Source organism: Thunnus albacares, chromosome 13 (genome assembly GCF_914725855.1).
Source record: "Thunnus albacares chromosome 13, fThuAlb1.1, whole genome shotgun sequence".
Classification (NCBI taxonomy): Eukaryota; Metazoa; Chordata; class Actinopteri; order Scombriformes; family Scombridae; genus Thunnus; species Thunnus albacares.
This window is the reverse complement of record NC_058118.1, coordinates 15,520,553-15,535,659: the sequence shown is the minus strand read 5'-3', so window position 1 is coordinate 15,535,659 and position 15,107 is coordinate 15,520,553. Positions and strand designations below refer to the sequence as shown.

At 41.3% G+C, this 15,107-nt stretch overlaps 1 protein-coding gene across 15 annotated transcripts in view; it reads left to right on the top strand.

The window, feature by feature from the left end:
* The window catches only part of nbeaa (neurobeachin a), a 99,572-nt gene that overhangs the window by 64,034 nt on the left and 20,431 nt on the right, over positions 1–15,107 (top strand). For 4 of the 15 annotated variants that reach the window (XM_044370436.1, XM_044370434.1, XM_044370435.1 and 1 more), the window contains exons 18-35: positions 341–449; positions 597–678; positions 951–1,074; positions 1,200–1,392; positions 3,537–4,223; positions 4,477–4,926; positions 5,055–5,272; positions 5,537–5,690; positions 6,271–6,294; positions 6,737–6,820; positions 7,538–7,718; positions 8,501–8,625; positions 8,744–8,812; positions 8,938–9,106; positions 9,445–9,830; positions 10,361–10,497; positions 12,141–12,295; positions 13,258–13,384. In XM_044370436.1, the coding sequence (XP_044226371.1) occupies positions 341–449; positions 597–678; positions 951–1,074; positions 1,200–1,392; positions 3,537–4,223; positions 4,477–4,926; positions 5,055–5,272; positions 5,537–5,690; positions 6,271–6,294; positions 6,737–6,820; positions 7,538–7,718; positions 8,501–8,625; positions 8,744–8,812; positions 8,938–9,106; positions 9,445–9,830; positions 10,361–10,497; positions 12,141–12,295; positions 13,258–13,384 (3,474 nt within the window). Of the gene's footprint in view, positions 1–340; positions 450–596; positions 679–950; positions 1,075–1,199; positions 1,393–3,536; positions 4,224–4,476; positions 4,927–5,054; positions 5,273–5,536; positions 5,691–6,270; positions 6,295–6,736; positions 6,821–7,537; positions 7,719–8,500; positions 8,626–8,743; positions 8,813–8,937; positions 9,107–9,444; positions 9,831–10,360; positions 10,498–12,140; positions 12,296–13,257; positions 13,385–14,613; positions 14,734–15,107 lie in introns of all 15 variants that reach the window. The other 11 variants (XM_044370439.1, XM_044370438.1, XM_044370440.1 and 8 more) reach the window with 6 other exon arrangements.

The following is a 15,107-nucleotide window of genomic DNA, read 5'->3' as shown; positions in this document are numbered from 1 at the left end:
ACACGATCTGTGCCCACTGGGAAGGTTAATAATGAAAGTTAATAATTTGCAGCCATATGAACGTTGCCGCAGTGACTCCTGCCGTGTTGCTGTTCTGTTAATGTCTCTTGTTAATTTCTCTTGTTGATATTCATTTCTCGTCCTCTTTGGTCCCATCGTAACTGACAGGGCCACATGGTGCCACCTGCCAATATCAGAGAGTCATCAGGCCGGTGACAATCAATGTCAGTTTCAACTGTCATTAGTTCTGTTATGAATGGCAAGCTGTGTGTGTGTGTGCGTGTGTGTGTGTGTGTGTGTGTGCGTGTGTGTGTGTGTGTGTGTGTGTGTTTCCCTGCAGGAGGAAGGTAGAGATCATGCACACACACAGTCTGTTCACACTGCTGGGGGAGAGGCTGATGATGCACACCAACACCGTCTCTATCACCACCTACAACACTCTATACGAGGTAGGTGATTGGTTGTCAGCGCCTAAGCGGCACATGCTGTGTTACTATAGCGATGACATGAAGGGATGCCCTTTCAGCCTCTTTTGAGTTGATTCAAGCGATTGTTGTGGCGTTTAATTGACTGCTGTTAATCTTCTGTCTGTGCAGATTCTGACAGAGCAGGTCTGCACTCAGGTGGTCCACAAACCCCACCCTGAGCCGGACTCCACCATCAAGATCCAGAATCCCAGTAAGTTCAGAGCAGTGAAGCCTACATCTCTTTGTCTGTCTGTATTCTTTGTTCTGCCAATAATGCAGGGTTGCTTTAATGCGAGTAAACAAACAACAAAGCCTGAATTCAGAAGACCACACTACTGCCATCTCTCACTTTTTAATCTGCCTCACACTGTCCTCTCCCTCACATTTTTCTCTCTCATTCAATATACTTTGCTATATATTTGCTTCTCCTACTCTCTCCTACACTCTTTCTCAACCTATTACCTGATTTTACCTCCCACCCAGTGATTCTAAAGGTGGTGGCCACCCTGCTGAAGAACTCCTCTCCCAGCGCTGAGCTGATGGAAGTCAGGAGACTCTTTCTTTCCGATATGATAAAACTCTTCAGTAACAGCCGCGAAAACCGGCGGTAAGAGCACACAAATGACTAAATTCGCATTTATTCAACAAAATGTAATTTGCCTCTTAGAGGGATTGCTATATTGTGCTCATGCTGCAGCCCTACTCACATAGAGTGTTTGTGTTGTGAACCAGCTGCCTGCTGCAGTGCTCCGTGTGGCAGGACTGGATGTTCTCCCTTGGATACATCAACCCTAAGAACCCTGAGGAGCAGAAAATAACCGAGATGGTCTACAACATCTTTAGAATCCTGCTCTACCACGCGATCAAATACGAATGGGGAGGCTGGAGGGTGTGGGTTGACACACTGTCCATCGCACACTCCAAGGTGAGAGTTGGATATGCATTTTTCAGGAAAACTGTCTTAATCACATTGTTATTAAACAGCTCTTTGCATTGCTGTTTCTCTTCTTCTTCTGGATGAAGGGACAGAGGGAGTTAACCTAAATTAAAAGCCAAATTAAAATTCCTTTTAAAAATTTTAAGGGAGTTTGCTGTTCTATGATCCCAGAGGAGGGTGTCCCACAGTTTAGGGCCATAAAAACTGGAAGCAGCCTCACTAGATTTCTTATGGGACACTTTAGGAACTTCTAAAAGAACAGCAGTGGAAGATCTGAGTTATTGTTAGGACATAAAATGAAAGGCAGTCGCTGACATATGAAGGTGCTAGATTATATAAGGCTTTGTAGGTAAGTAAAAGGACTTTAAAATCAAATCTAAAAGATACAGGTCACCGGTGCAGTGATGTGAGCAGAGGGATAATGTGATCTCTTTTTTTTTGTATTCTCAAAATCCTGGCTGCAGCGTTCTGAATTAAGTGTAATTTTCTTAAAGACTTTTCAGGGTGACCATTAAAAAGAGAGCTGCAATAATCTAAGCGGCTTGTAATAAAAGCATGTATCAGCATTTCATCATCATTCTGAGTTAAAAATGGTCTAATTTTGGCAATGTTCCTCAGATGAAAAAATGATGTTTTTGCAACCTTGTTAAAATGGCTAATAAAATTAAGATCGGAGTCTAAAATCCCTAAGAGATCTGTAATGTGTGTTTTAATTTGCTTGGACAGGCTGGCAAACACTGACTCTAGTCTCTGCCTTTCTGCTGGAATTTCTGTTTTTTTTTCTTTTTTTTCAAATTTTTTTTCACTCATCCAAATGTTTAAGCAGTGAGACACGTAAAAGAGCATTTAAAAAACTGGGGTTGTCTGGTGAAAGAGCGATACTGTATATAGTTGTGTATCATCAGCATATCAGTGATATTTGACATTATGATGACTAATTATGTTGCCAAGTGGAACCATTTCTCAAGTCGATTGATTAAAATGTCAAAATCAATTGTATTGAATGCAGCACTCAAATCTAACAAAAGGAGGACAGCCACATTGTTTGAATCAGTCTAAATTCTCAGGTCATTTGCTACCTCTTATGAAGCGGTTTCAGTGCTATGGTTCGTCCGATAGCCGGACAAATATCCGAGTTCCGTTTATGACCCAAAAATTCTTCTTTCTAGACTCACCACTTGGTTCTGATATTGAATAAACACAGAAAAAGTATCTATGTAGAAACAGTGATACTAATTCCCCCACCAAAGGGAGCCTCAATAGGCTAGAATACCATGAAGCCACATGACATGTTACATGACTAAAGTTTTTTCTCAACCAGAAAACCACATTCTCACACTGTTGCAATCGCTGTCACTGTAAATTGTGCAAAGCTCACAGTTGGATGCAAACCACAGCCAGTTTTTCGGAGGCTGTTAAAAAGCAATTTGGGATATTTGTAAATCCTGTAGAAGCAGACTAGAAGTACAAGTAAAAAGCACAAAAACAAGTTAAATTCCACTGATGATCACACATAAATGAATAAATGATATATTGTAGAGAAAGCTTGTGTAGTTTGATGGGGAATATTCTTTTCCTTTTAGACACTTTTAGTCATACTGCACGTCATTATGTTCTTTTGTTTGGTATGATTCATGTTGAAAATATCAATATTTGCTTTACCATAACAGCCTTAAAATCTTTTGCACTACAATTGAAGATATATTACTGAGGATATTGATTTGCAGGAACTGATATTTTGACTGAAGCTGTTTTAAAGGCTGACAAAAGTATTGATTTGTACATATTGACTATTGTTAATCATGATTCTTATTTCAATGACCTGCAAGGTCATATAATTCATAAGAGATATTATTTTCAATAATTGATCACCACTCTGTTCATTGTTCAGTGGTGGATATTTAACTCACCCATTTTATCATAGTTGTACAAAATTGAGAAGACATTATGGATGATGGTCTAATAGCCCTGTTAGGCTGGTGTCCCAGTTTTATCCATCCAGCCTTTGGTGCAGATGATCTATGAGCTCCATAAAGACTACCTGGTGGAGAAGTTATTGATGTGAAGTTCCACTATTGTCAGTGCTTATGTTATGATCACATAACCAATTATATCCCTAAAATCTGTCACAGGTGACCTATGAAGCCCACAAGGAGTACTTGGCTAAAATGTATGAAGAGTACCAGCGTCAGGAGGAGGAAAACATGAAGAAAGGCAAGAAAGGCTCAGTTTCCACCATTTCTGGCCTTTCTGCTACACCTGCCCCTGTCGTCAATGGCAACCTGGAGATTGACGACAACTCCCAGACACAGACACCTGAGAGCGAGGCCGAGTACAGCGAGGGAGCTGGCAGTGATTCACGCAACCTCCTTGCAGAAGGCACAGTGAAACGACCCAACGGAGAAGCCTTGACACCCGGGGAGCAGAGTGCTGGTCCAGGGGTGAGGGTGGAGGTCCACGACCTGCTGGTGGACATTAAAGCAGAGAAGGTAGAGGCCACGGAAGTGAAGCTGGATGATCTGGACTTGTCTCCAGAAGGCCTTGGTGGAAGTGTGGGTGGAGGAAGTGGAGGAGGAATGGAGAATGGACCTCTGGTGGAGGTGGATTCTCTCCTAGACAGTGCTTACTGCGCTGTAGTTCAGAACCTAAATGGGAATCTGGCGCCTAAAGATGACACACCGGGGTCAGGGGTTGGGATGGGGTCAAGCCTGGGGCTTTCAGGAGTCAACCTTGAGGATGATGGGAACATGGGGCCACTCATCACATTGGCTGATGAGAAAGACAGTGTCCCGAGCAACAATGGATTTCTCTTCAGCAAGGTAGGATGTCATATGAAAATTATTGTCTCTGATTAATTAAAATCTTATCTGTGGAGCCACATCTTCCCCTGCTGACCTAGAAAATAATCCCACTAATCAATCACTGTTCTGTCTCTTAATACATTATGTCCTTCTTAGTCATTCTACATCCATAAAGAAAAAAAAAGTTGCCTTCAGATTTATTTTCACTGCAGACTTGTCCTAATGTCTTAATGTTCCTCTATTTTTTTACTACCCCATTCATCTCTTCCAGGTTGATGAGAAGCTGCTTCCAGCTCTAGCAGCTACAGATCCCCTTGTACTACCAAGTCCAGACCAGCCTGCTCCATCCGGCCCAGTACCTGCTCACTCCACCACCAGCGCCAGTGATGACCTCAGCCTCCTGGCCCACATGACGAGCTGCAGCTCTGATTTAACACAGACACAGAGCCACACTTCCGGGGAACTTCCAGAGGACGGGCCCTTCAAGATCCAGAGCCCTCTTGCTGACATCAGCTCAATTGCTGAGGCTGAGAGCCAAACCCAGATCCAGGGAGCCTCTAGACCAGATTTCTCAGAGGGAGAGGGCACAACCGGGGCAGAGGGAGAGGCTGCGGGGCTTAAGACCGGGGGAGACACAGCCAGCACGACCTCTGATACAGAGAGGTCGGATGATGGGAAGGACAAGGACACCAAGAAGATCCAAACTACTGCAACTACTCAGGTGTGTTTATGCGAGTGTGTGTCTGATCTTGTTGTTTGATTGTTAATGTATCCTAAGTTTTATATTATAGTAAGAGATGTACTGAAAGCTCTCTGCTGGCTCACTGGCTCTTCGCCTCCCTGTTTCAGGCCCTTCATGGTCGTAGTGCAGCCCAGTTGGAGCGGGACCTGCGTGTTGATCTGGGTTTTAGAGGCATGCCCATGACGGAGGAGCAGCGCAGGCAGTTCAGCCCCGGCCCACGCACCACAATGTTCCGCATCCCAGAATTCAAGTGGTCTCCCATGCACCAGAGGTTGCTCACTGACCTGCTGTTCGCCCTGGAGACGGATGTGCACGTGTGGAGGAGGTGAGAAACAGGGCTCGTGTTGTTTCTTTCATGCAATTCAGGCACATAATGAGGTTAGCGAGATCTTTAAGCTATAAGCTAATGCTACAAGCACTTATGTCTTCTTTGCCAGGCATCTTGCTCACATACATACATATTACTTTTTATGAGTGAGCCATCAAAGTCAGGATTTTCAAAAAACTAAGTGATACCTTTGATGTCTCATTTTTCAAACTGAATTTTTGCAACATCAGTCCACCTCTCAATGAGTTATCTTCCTTTCAGCCACTCCACCAAGTCGGTGATGGATTTTGTGAACAGCAATGAAAACATCATCTTCGTGCACAACACCATCCACCTCATTTCTCAGATGGTGGACAACATCATCATCGCCTGTGGAGGCATCCTGCCTCTCCTGTCTGCTGCCACCTCCCCTTCTGTAAGTGGTTCTATTCCGCCCCTCTGTGGTAGGAGGGAAAACTGCAGGTCAACAGCTGCTTCAAAGGCCCAACACGGGTTTTAAGGCCAAACGGGAGAGTTGAAGAACTTGATAAACCTGATGACACCCATGCTCAGGGCAGCTGATATTGCATGATTGAATAGGTTAAAGAATTTGCTGCATCTAATACATTTTAATCTATAAAATCATGATAGATCAAAAATGACTTGAAGAACATTAAAGGTCCAATTTTCTACATGCAAAAAGTTCTGTTTAGTTTGGCCATGAATTTAAAAAATGGGTAAACTAATTAAACTTTCAAGAACATTTTCTGGATTCCTCTCATCTGTATCTCCATATATTTAACTGTCTAACAATCTAACACTTCATGAATAGCATTTAAATCTTTATTTAACCTTTATTCTAATACTTTTAATTAACAATCTATTTAATTTAATTGTTTGCTAAACTATTTATTTTAATTATCTTCCTTTTTTTCTTTTCCTCTCTGTGTTTTATGTATTCTGTGTATTTTCTTGTCTTTTTTGTCTCTGTTTTTGTCTGTTTTTTGCATGTGCAGAGTTCTAAGAGTAGTGCCAACACTGTAAGTTGCAGTTTCTTCCTCTCTTTCTATTCTACTAATACATTGTTCTGGTTTATTTACCATTGTGACTGACACTAACCCTTGCCTGTCTGACATCCATAGTGTTTCTATTTGTTGTGCTCCTTTGCTGCTAATCAATACTCCCCCTTATACTGTTTGTATATATTGTCAGTGTGCATTAATCTCTCTGCCTCAGTCTATTTCTTAAAGATATACTGTAATATTCTAACACTGTTAGAATATTATACAAATAAGGGGGATAGAATAGACTAAAAGGTGAGGAGGTGAACCAATAATAAGGAGAAATTTAGAGTGAGAAGATACTGTATATTTTGAGGTGAAAATAGAGCATAGAGTATATAAGAGAAAAAGCATGAGAGTTTTCAAAAAGTCCTTGGGGGTTGCATCTGCTAAGCCTGTCCCATTTGTATCAACACTGAAGAAGGCAGGAGGAGCCGGACCCCAGAGGGGGTCAAAGGGAGAGGAGGTGACCCCTGTTCCTGGGGGAGGAGGCGCAGGGGGAGAGGTGCGTAAAGAGCCTGAATCTCCCACCATCACCAGAAGAGCTAAGAGCACCAACCCAAGCCCTTTCGTCCTCACCTTGTGTGTCTGTTATTCCCCAAATGTCTGTGCTCACTTGCTCTGACGAGCCTCTAGATGTTTGCACTTTGTCGACTCTCCACAGCCCTGCACATGCTGCTTACTGAAGCAGAGACACAGCAAACCAAACACTTGGTTTGTTTTGACCCCTGCCATGCTGCCTTCAGATTTATTTTCAGTGTAGATATGCTGAAAATTTGGTAATCAAATACTTAGGTCGATGTGACCATAAGGGGACTTTGTTTATTTTTCTTTGGAATATATTCTAGGCTAACTTCACCTGTCTCTACACTGGCACTGTTATTGCTAATAGGCCACACTGCTACTGTCACTATCCCACTGTTACCATTACCTGTGTGTCATCAGGCTGTATTTCCTGTATGTTGTGTAGAACACCTCATGTTGCAAGACTTCATCATTTAAGTATGTATTTTACTTCAGCATGAAACTGAAGGTTGTGGTCATGCTGCATCAGTCTGCTAAAAGTTGCTGCTGTTGTTTAAAAAAAAAAAAAAAAAAAAGATACTATTTCACCACCTTCCTAAAACCAGTGAGAGAGCATCCACTTCACTGTGTTTACATGCTAGTTTTATCACTGAATAACTGGCGAGCTTGTGTGTTTTTTCCTCCTCCTTTCCTCCAGACGGAGCTGGAGAACATCGAGGCGACACAGGGCATGTCTTCCGAGACGGCGGTCACCTTCCTGTCTCGTCTCATGGCCATGGTTGATGTGCTGGTGTTCGCCAGCTCCCTCAACTTCAGCGAGATTGAAGCCGAGAAGAACATGTCGTCAGGAGGGCTGATGAGGCAATGCCTCCGACTGGGTGTGTGCTAGTTTGACCAAAACTATTTTGACAATGGGATTAGACTCACACACAGTCGCCTGCAACTAACAACAATTTTCATTACAGATTCATTAACTGAATCTGTTGATTATTGTGTCCATTAATCTGTTATCATTTAAAATGTCAGAAAATAGTAAAAAAAACAAAACAAAACAATACAATTCCCAGAGCCTAAGTGACATATTCAAATTGCCCTTTTGTCCAACAGTTCAAAGCCAAAAGATATTCAAATTACAATCATATAAAACTGAGAGAAACAGCAGGTCCTCACATTTACAAGCTGTAAAACAGCTTTTGCTAAATAAATAGCTTCGAAAATTGTTATAGATGAATTTGCTTTCAGTTGACTAATGGGTTAATGAACTATTTGATTCAGCACTGCTGTTGATAGTAGATACCCAAAATGTGTATGCATTGCAATGGAGGTGCTTAAATCCAGTCAATATTTCCCTTATTTAGCATCTTTCCATCCCTGAGGCTAACCTGGACCAATTCGTGTACCTGCTTATTATTAAATATTTTTAGGTGCTGAGCAACAGTAGAAGACTGTGTCCAAGCTGCCAGTCTATAACAGGGATTTGATGTAATCAATTTATAATGCATGTTCATTTTGTGGTCTGTCAAATAAAAGAAACCCAAAAACTGCAGGATTCATACCCACTTCATTATTTTTTTTTTGTTTAGAAATGCTATGAAATGTAAAAACCCTCTCCAGTATGTGATACTTACAGGTTTCCTCTCCACCTCTCTTTGTCCACCAGTGTGCTGTGTGGCAGTGAGGAACTGTCTGGAGTGCAGGCAGAGACAGAGAGATCGAAGCTGCAAGTCCTCTTTAACCAGCAGCAAGTCACAGGACAGCCTCCACAGTGCCTCCACCGCCAGCAAGGTACCACATACACGCATCAATCATATGCACAATACTACACACACCACCTAAGATCTGACACACAAATGCACAGATATGTATGACACACCACATTTGACATTCTACCTTCCACATTTAGCAGGATCCAGACAGACTCCTGCAGGATGTAGACATCAATCGGCTTCGAGCTGTGGTTTTCAGAGATGTGGTAAGCGTGTGTCTGTGTTTTTGGTGTATACTGTGTGTGTGTGTGTGAACAACTGTAAAGAAAAAATGCCTTTATAGCTGTTTGAGTGATGTTTTTGCTAAATAAAATGTGTTGTTTTGCCGTAGGATGACAGTAAGCAGGCTCAGTTTCTGGCGCTGGCAGTTGTCTACTTTATCTCCGTTCTCATGGTATCTAAGTACCGGGACATTCTTGAACCCCAGCGAGAGATCGGCAGGTCCACCAGCCTTTCAGGAAGAAGCATCCGCCACGAGATCAACTCCCCAACCAGTACAGGTGATTCTTCTTTTTCTTTTGCGGCAATATACTCAACATTAGAGGAGAATCTTGGATGAGCCGACCATGACTCAGTGTTGTTGTTGTGAATACAGGCTTCAGGCAAACAACAAAACCTTTGTCAAGAATATGAGACAATTAGAGGAAAGAAGAGTGTTACTTGGCAGAGAGATAAAAGCTTACAAGCAAGGAGAAATAGCTGATAATACTAAAAACAGACAATATGTTATGTAATATATTGATAATGCATTGCAAGATATTCTATTTCTGTGCGGTTATATCACCGTTACCCATATAAGATCACATTTCATCTTTTTATTTCTTACTCAATTCCTCAGAGCACCCATCCACAACCTTCTCTGACCGTGACAAACAGACCCCCACCCCTGTGGATGACTCTCCCCGGGCGGGCCTCCCCCACACGGACTCAGGCATCGGAGAAGAGGGCCATGTGGCCGGATCCCTGAATGGCTCAGAAATGGGTTTGGGGCTCGGCCTTGGCCTGGTGGGAAGAGAGACAGACAGAGACAGAGACAGAGATGTAGGAGGAGGAGGCGGGGGAGGTGGGACAGATCTGTTGTGCAGTCTGTCGTCTGACGTCAGGAGGTCACAGGAGAGCCTTCTGGATTCTCCCCACAACCCCGGTTCCACCCCCAACTCCAGCCAAGCCCCACCTTCATCCATCTCCAGCATCAGCCAAACAAACAAAGGCATCAATGTGAAGGTGGGTCTGTGTGATCTCCACTTAGACCTGGCTGCTTATATCCAGATAAGCTTCTGAGGTCAGCATGCATCTCAGAATCTTTCTTTAGGATTCAATTTCTGCATCCAGTATGTAGTATGTTTTTATATTTAAATGCATACATATGTCCACTGATGCAATAGATGAATGTGGTCAGGACAAGCGCATGCATTTACACTACATTATTGAAAGCACCTTCAAATGTGGTTTGGATGATCAAGCGGCATCTGTATGTTTAGCTGTTAGGTTGTGATTTGATCACCTGAGACCAATTTTAATGCCTTGTCTGAATAGCAGCACATACAGTGGTCATTTACTGTTGGAAAAATAAGTAAAAGTTATGTTTAGGTGTAGTTTCTCATTTTGGATTTCTTCAGTAGCAATAATGTTTTTCAACTTAAGAAATATTGAAGTCTACCTTCCAGATAAGCCCCCTTAAAGAAGCTGAAAAAGAGCCAAGAATTAGTCAAGCCATTAAACAAGCAGACCGGTTTGTTCTCTCTGAAATGCAGGAGATCCTGAAGAGCTTGGTGGCGGCGCCGGTCGATGGTGGGGAGTTGGGACAGGAGTCTGGACCGACGCCCTATCACCCAGACCCTGCCCTGAAGACACACCCCATGCTGCCCATGCAGTTCCACTCCTTCGACAGGTCAGATACAGTTTGACCTACAAGGGATAGAAAAAGACAGACAAAGATGTCAGAGTCAATTCGGTCTGACACATCCATCAATGAATTGATTCTTCCAGCCAATACTGATCTTTTACTGATGTGTATTAGTATACTGCCATTTGTCAAAGTGCTGTACATCAATTTCAGAAAACACAATGGTCTGAAAAGTGATTAGTATTAGAAACCCTTTGAACAAAGCTCTTTGGGTGGTAGGATTTACAAGCATACATAATGTTCTTTACTTGCCAGCAGCCACATTGATTTTTTTTTTTTTCCCAACTCTCATCTTGTGTTCCACCAACAATGTACAGATAAGAGAAGCATAAAAAAAGTCAATTCAGCACAATGGCTTGTTATTAGATTTTTATATTCACTGTGCACCACATATTTGAGGAGAGCAAACACATTTGATTTAAGAATTCAACATAAAAACAGAATAACAATCATTTCTTTTTAGGAGCAGCGATACCGTGATAAGAAAACATGACTCAGACAAAGTTGATTTAATTTTCTTCCCATTTTTGACATTGATTTTGGCCTCTATCAGACTTAGATAGGGATAATATTGCTGAATACTAAACTCATTGGATATGATAGTACATAAAGTCTGAACAGAGGGTTTCCTCTCTTGTACAGACTGTGAACATGTAGACCCTATAATGAGTGACGACCTGCTTATATCTCCTGTGCATCACTGAGTCTCCTTGAACCTGCTCTGTGGCAGTCCTTGAGAGCTAAGTTATTGATTGAAGACAGTGTGCATAATAGATCATGGATGGCTCCATTATCCATCTCTAGAAATGTCCACCCCAATGAATCAAGCCTGTCTGATCCATGCAGACAGTCGTGATACATCTGAAAAAGATCATTAGCCCATATAAAGGGGGCTATATAGGGATAAATATATGGTATTTTCATAGTGTTTTAAACCAGGAGTCAAGGCTTAATTACACTTATAGCACATTTAAACTTTATATATATATTTGCTTCTTAGCTTTTAGCTACAAGCTTGTAATGTTGAAAATTTAAGAAATTAATCTTAATTTATTGTTCTATATATCGATTAAGGCATTCATGGATTAAATTAGCGAGCACCTTGTTGACATATTTTTCAGAATAAAACTTAAACTTGAGGGGATATTGAATCCTTCACACCAATTAGAAACAACACTATCATCTTAAATATTCATTGTGTATTATTCATGCTGAAGCTTCCAATGGTGCCCAAATCATAAAAAAATCCTTCCAGCTCCCTGAACTTTTGAATTTTGTTTATTTTCAAAACATTAAAGATGATTTGGGGACACTACTGGAAAATGTAACAAAATGAGGAATGAATAATGTATTTCTAAAAGGTTTATGGAAAAGCTGTTGTAAGTGATGACATGGACCGGAGGTAATGTTTTTTATTTAGCATACAAAAACTTAATTAATTTTATAGGGTTATGGTTGAAATCCCAAAACTGACTGCAGACGTTTTAACTATTCTGTCACACTTTTATATGCTTTCGACATTGTTACTAGAGATGACAGATGTTCTCACACACATCTGTATATCACCGAGGAGCATTTAATAAAGGATACTATGTGTGTATGTTCGTCTGATGTGTCATCTCTTACAGGAGTGTTGTGGTTCCAGTCAAAAAGCCGCCACCTGGCAGCCTGTCAGTCAATACGGTGGGCACACCGACAACCAGTGGAGCCGCCACCGCTGGCAGCACACCGAACATTTTTGCTGCTGCGACAGCAACACCCAAGAGCATGATCAACACTACAGGTGAGAGATAATGTACAGAAATAGCGCACCTATAAAGTCACATCATCTTCACACCCATGTCTTACTCATGCAATTCATTTAATTCTTCAATCTATATCTTAGGATATTTTTGCCCCCAAGTTTTTGCTCTGGACCTGTTAACTGGCATTTAAGGAGCAGCAGCATACCTGCAGTATGACGAAGGTGTTTGCGTGAAAAGGCCGACAGCAATTCAAAGGCTGCTCAATGAAGCAAGAATGAATTTCTTCTCTTGTTACAAAACTCTTTGATGCTTTACTCTGCTCCCTAAAAAGCTGAAAAAGAAACCAACTGAACCAACAGTACCAGTTATTCCTTTCATGATTTGTTTTAGCCTACCTAGGGACCAGATGAATGGAGTTACTGATAGCACAGCAAAGTGGGAAATATTTTAGCGATTAACAAGAAAGTGAATTCAGTGAACTCTCCTATGCTGGATAATGTACCTTTCATACAGCTCACATTTGTTACTCTATGCAGGAAAAAAGACAGATTAAATATATAAATACATGTAGTTTAACAGGATAATAACCAAATATACATCAACTGACATGCAGATCAGTGCTGTTCCTATGCAGAATCATAATCATCGGATTCATTGTAGCAGAGTGGATTTGTATTCAAGGCTTTGTCAGCCTGTCAGACATATTGCACTGTATCATACATGCATAATGGACATGGAAAGGATTTGTTCCCTGGAATGGATTCTGCGTATTGATTGCTAAGCTATTTTCACAAACGGGGGCCATTACCAGAAGACTAGCAGCAGCATGTCCGGTGATATTATACCCAAATTGAATTTGGTCGCAACTGATCAGCGACATTAATACATTTCCTGTATTATTATCCTGCACGCTAATCTTTGTCATGCTTGATTCATGTTACTGTAACGCTTGTCTTATTTTTCATCATCTGCCCTATTCCTATCTCTCCGTCCCACCTAGGTGCCACAGACTCTGCCTCCTCTTCCTCTTCCTCCTCTTCGTCGTTTGTCAACGGTGCCACTAGTAAGAATCTGCCAGCAGTGCAGACGGTGGCACCCATGCCAGAAGACACCATGGAGAATATGAGGTCAGAGCTCTCACCATCGCAAAGCTCTTAACTGCTTCAGCCATTCACTTTCCTCCCGCATTTTCCTTTTTTTTCCCTCCTTTTGGCTTTTGGTTGTTGTTTTTTTTTTTTTTTTTATGTTGATTTGTCTGTTTTCCTTGGGTGCCTGTCCCTTTTCCACTTCATTCCTGTCCCTCTTTCACTTCACTCTTAGGTCTTCATCCTTCCCAAAGAATTCTCACCAGCAGTTCGCTCTCACAGTCATTACTGATATTTTAGGGTTAGATAAGTTTGTCTGGAATTGGGAACATATGGGGTGCACCTACATGCTTTTTTTTAAGGTCTACATAACAACACCTGACATTTTCCCACCTATATTAAGCAATATTATTTTTTTAAAAGAATGTCAGGACCAATGTAGATGCAAAAAAATTTGAAATAACCACTAACCATTTAAAGAAACTACAACATTACCACAAATATTCATTCTCTTGCTAATTTGACAGTTGTGCTGGGGGACAAACAACAACAAAAAAAATCACAAAAAGTCACAAAATGCCAGTCCCACATGGAATTATCAGTTATAAAAAGGATATAAAACTGACACCAATATTGCTTTTTATATACTGATATCAGCCAATAATAATAGTCTGCTGATGCATTGTAAAAATACTTTTTCTGTGCTCCCTCACATCCACGCATACCGCCACACATGTCTCACTCAGTTTACACTATGGTGCTCTTCATCCTTGACATGGCAACTGTGTTTTGATGTCACAATCACAATATAGAATATGATAATATCACAATTTATTACTCCATAACTCAATAATAAGTAAGTAAGGTCTTTATTGATTTCAGAATCCTTATTTGAAAATGTAAATAAAATGGTTATAAACATAATTCTGTGTTTTATTTTTGTTTCCATACTCTGTGCAGGCGTCTGAAACAAACTGATAAAATATAAGATGATCTGTCTCTTAGAAATGTTAATAAATAGGAAAATAGAATTACAATAAGCAATAATATATAATTCTTTTGTAGCAGTTTGTACTGTAACATTTCTGTCAATGTACTTTCTCCTTAGACATGTTAGAGAGTTTGTTATGATATGTGTAGTTACGGTGTGTTTCTAAAAGCTCACACACATGAGTGGGTAGATGGGTGTGTGTGCATGTGTTCCTTAATCAGTGTGCATGTCTGTACGTGTGTGTCTATATGTGTGCGTGTGTGTGTGGTTTGTATTGCAGTGCCTATTGTGAGGTGGCGCAGTGCGCGCTGCGCAGCGGTCAGACGCCCCCTGAGCTCAAGTCTTTTAGCTCTCTGGCAGGCTTCCAGGCAGCCCCCCGAGATGCAGGACAGTGTTTTAGGCAAGGAGATACTCGTCCTGTCCCCATGCCCCCCTCTGCCCCACCTCCACCACACACCCTCTGCTTCGCCCAACCACTACTAAATGTTCCCAGAGTGCCATGCGAGAAAGGATCTTTTTAGCATCACTTTTGGTTTATGCTAGCAGCTCATATTTTTTATATTTAGCACACTCAACTCTGTCACTTCTGGCATGTCTTCTCACACTAACCCCAAACTCCAGATCAGACCTGAGTCAAATTGTATTTGCAAATAGCATCAGTTTGCTTAAAAGTGCAGTGTGTAGAATTTAGTGGCATCTAGTGGAACGGACATGGTAAAAATGGAGTATAATATTCATAAGTATGTTTTAATTAGTGTATAATCCCATGAAATT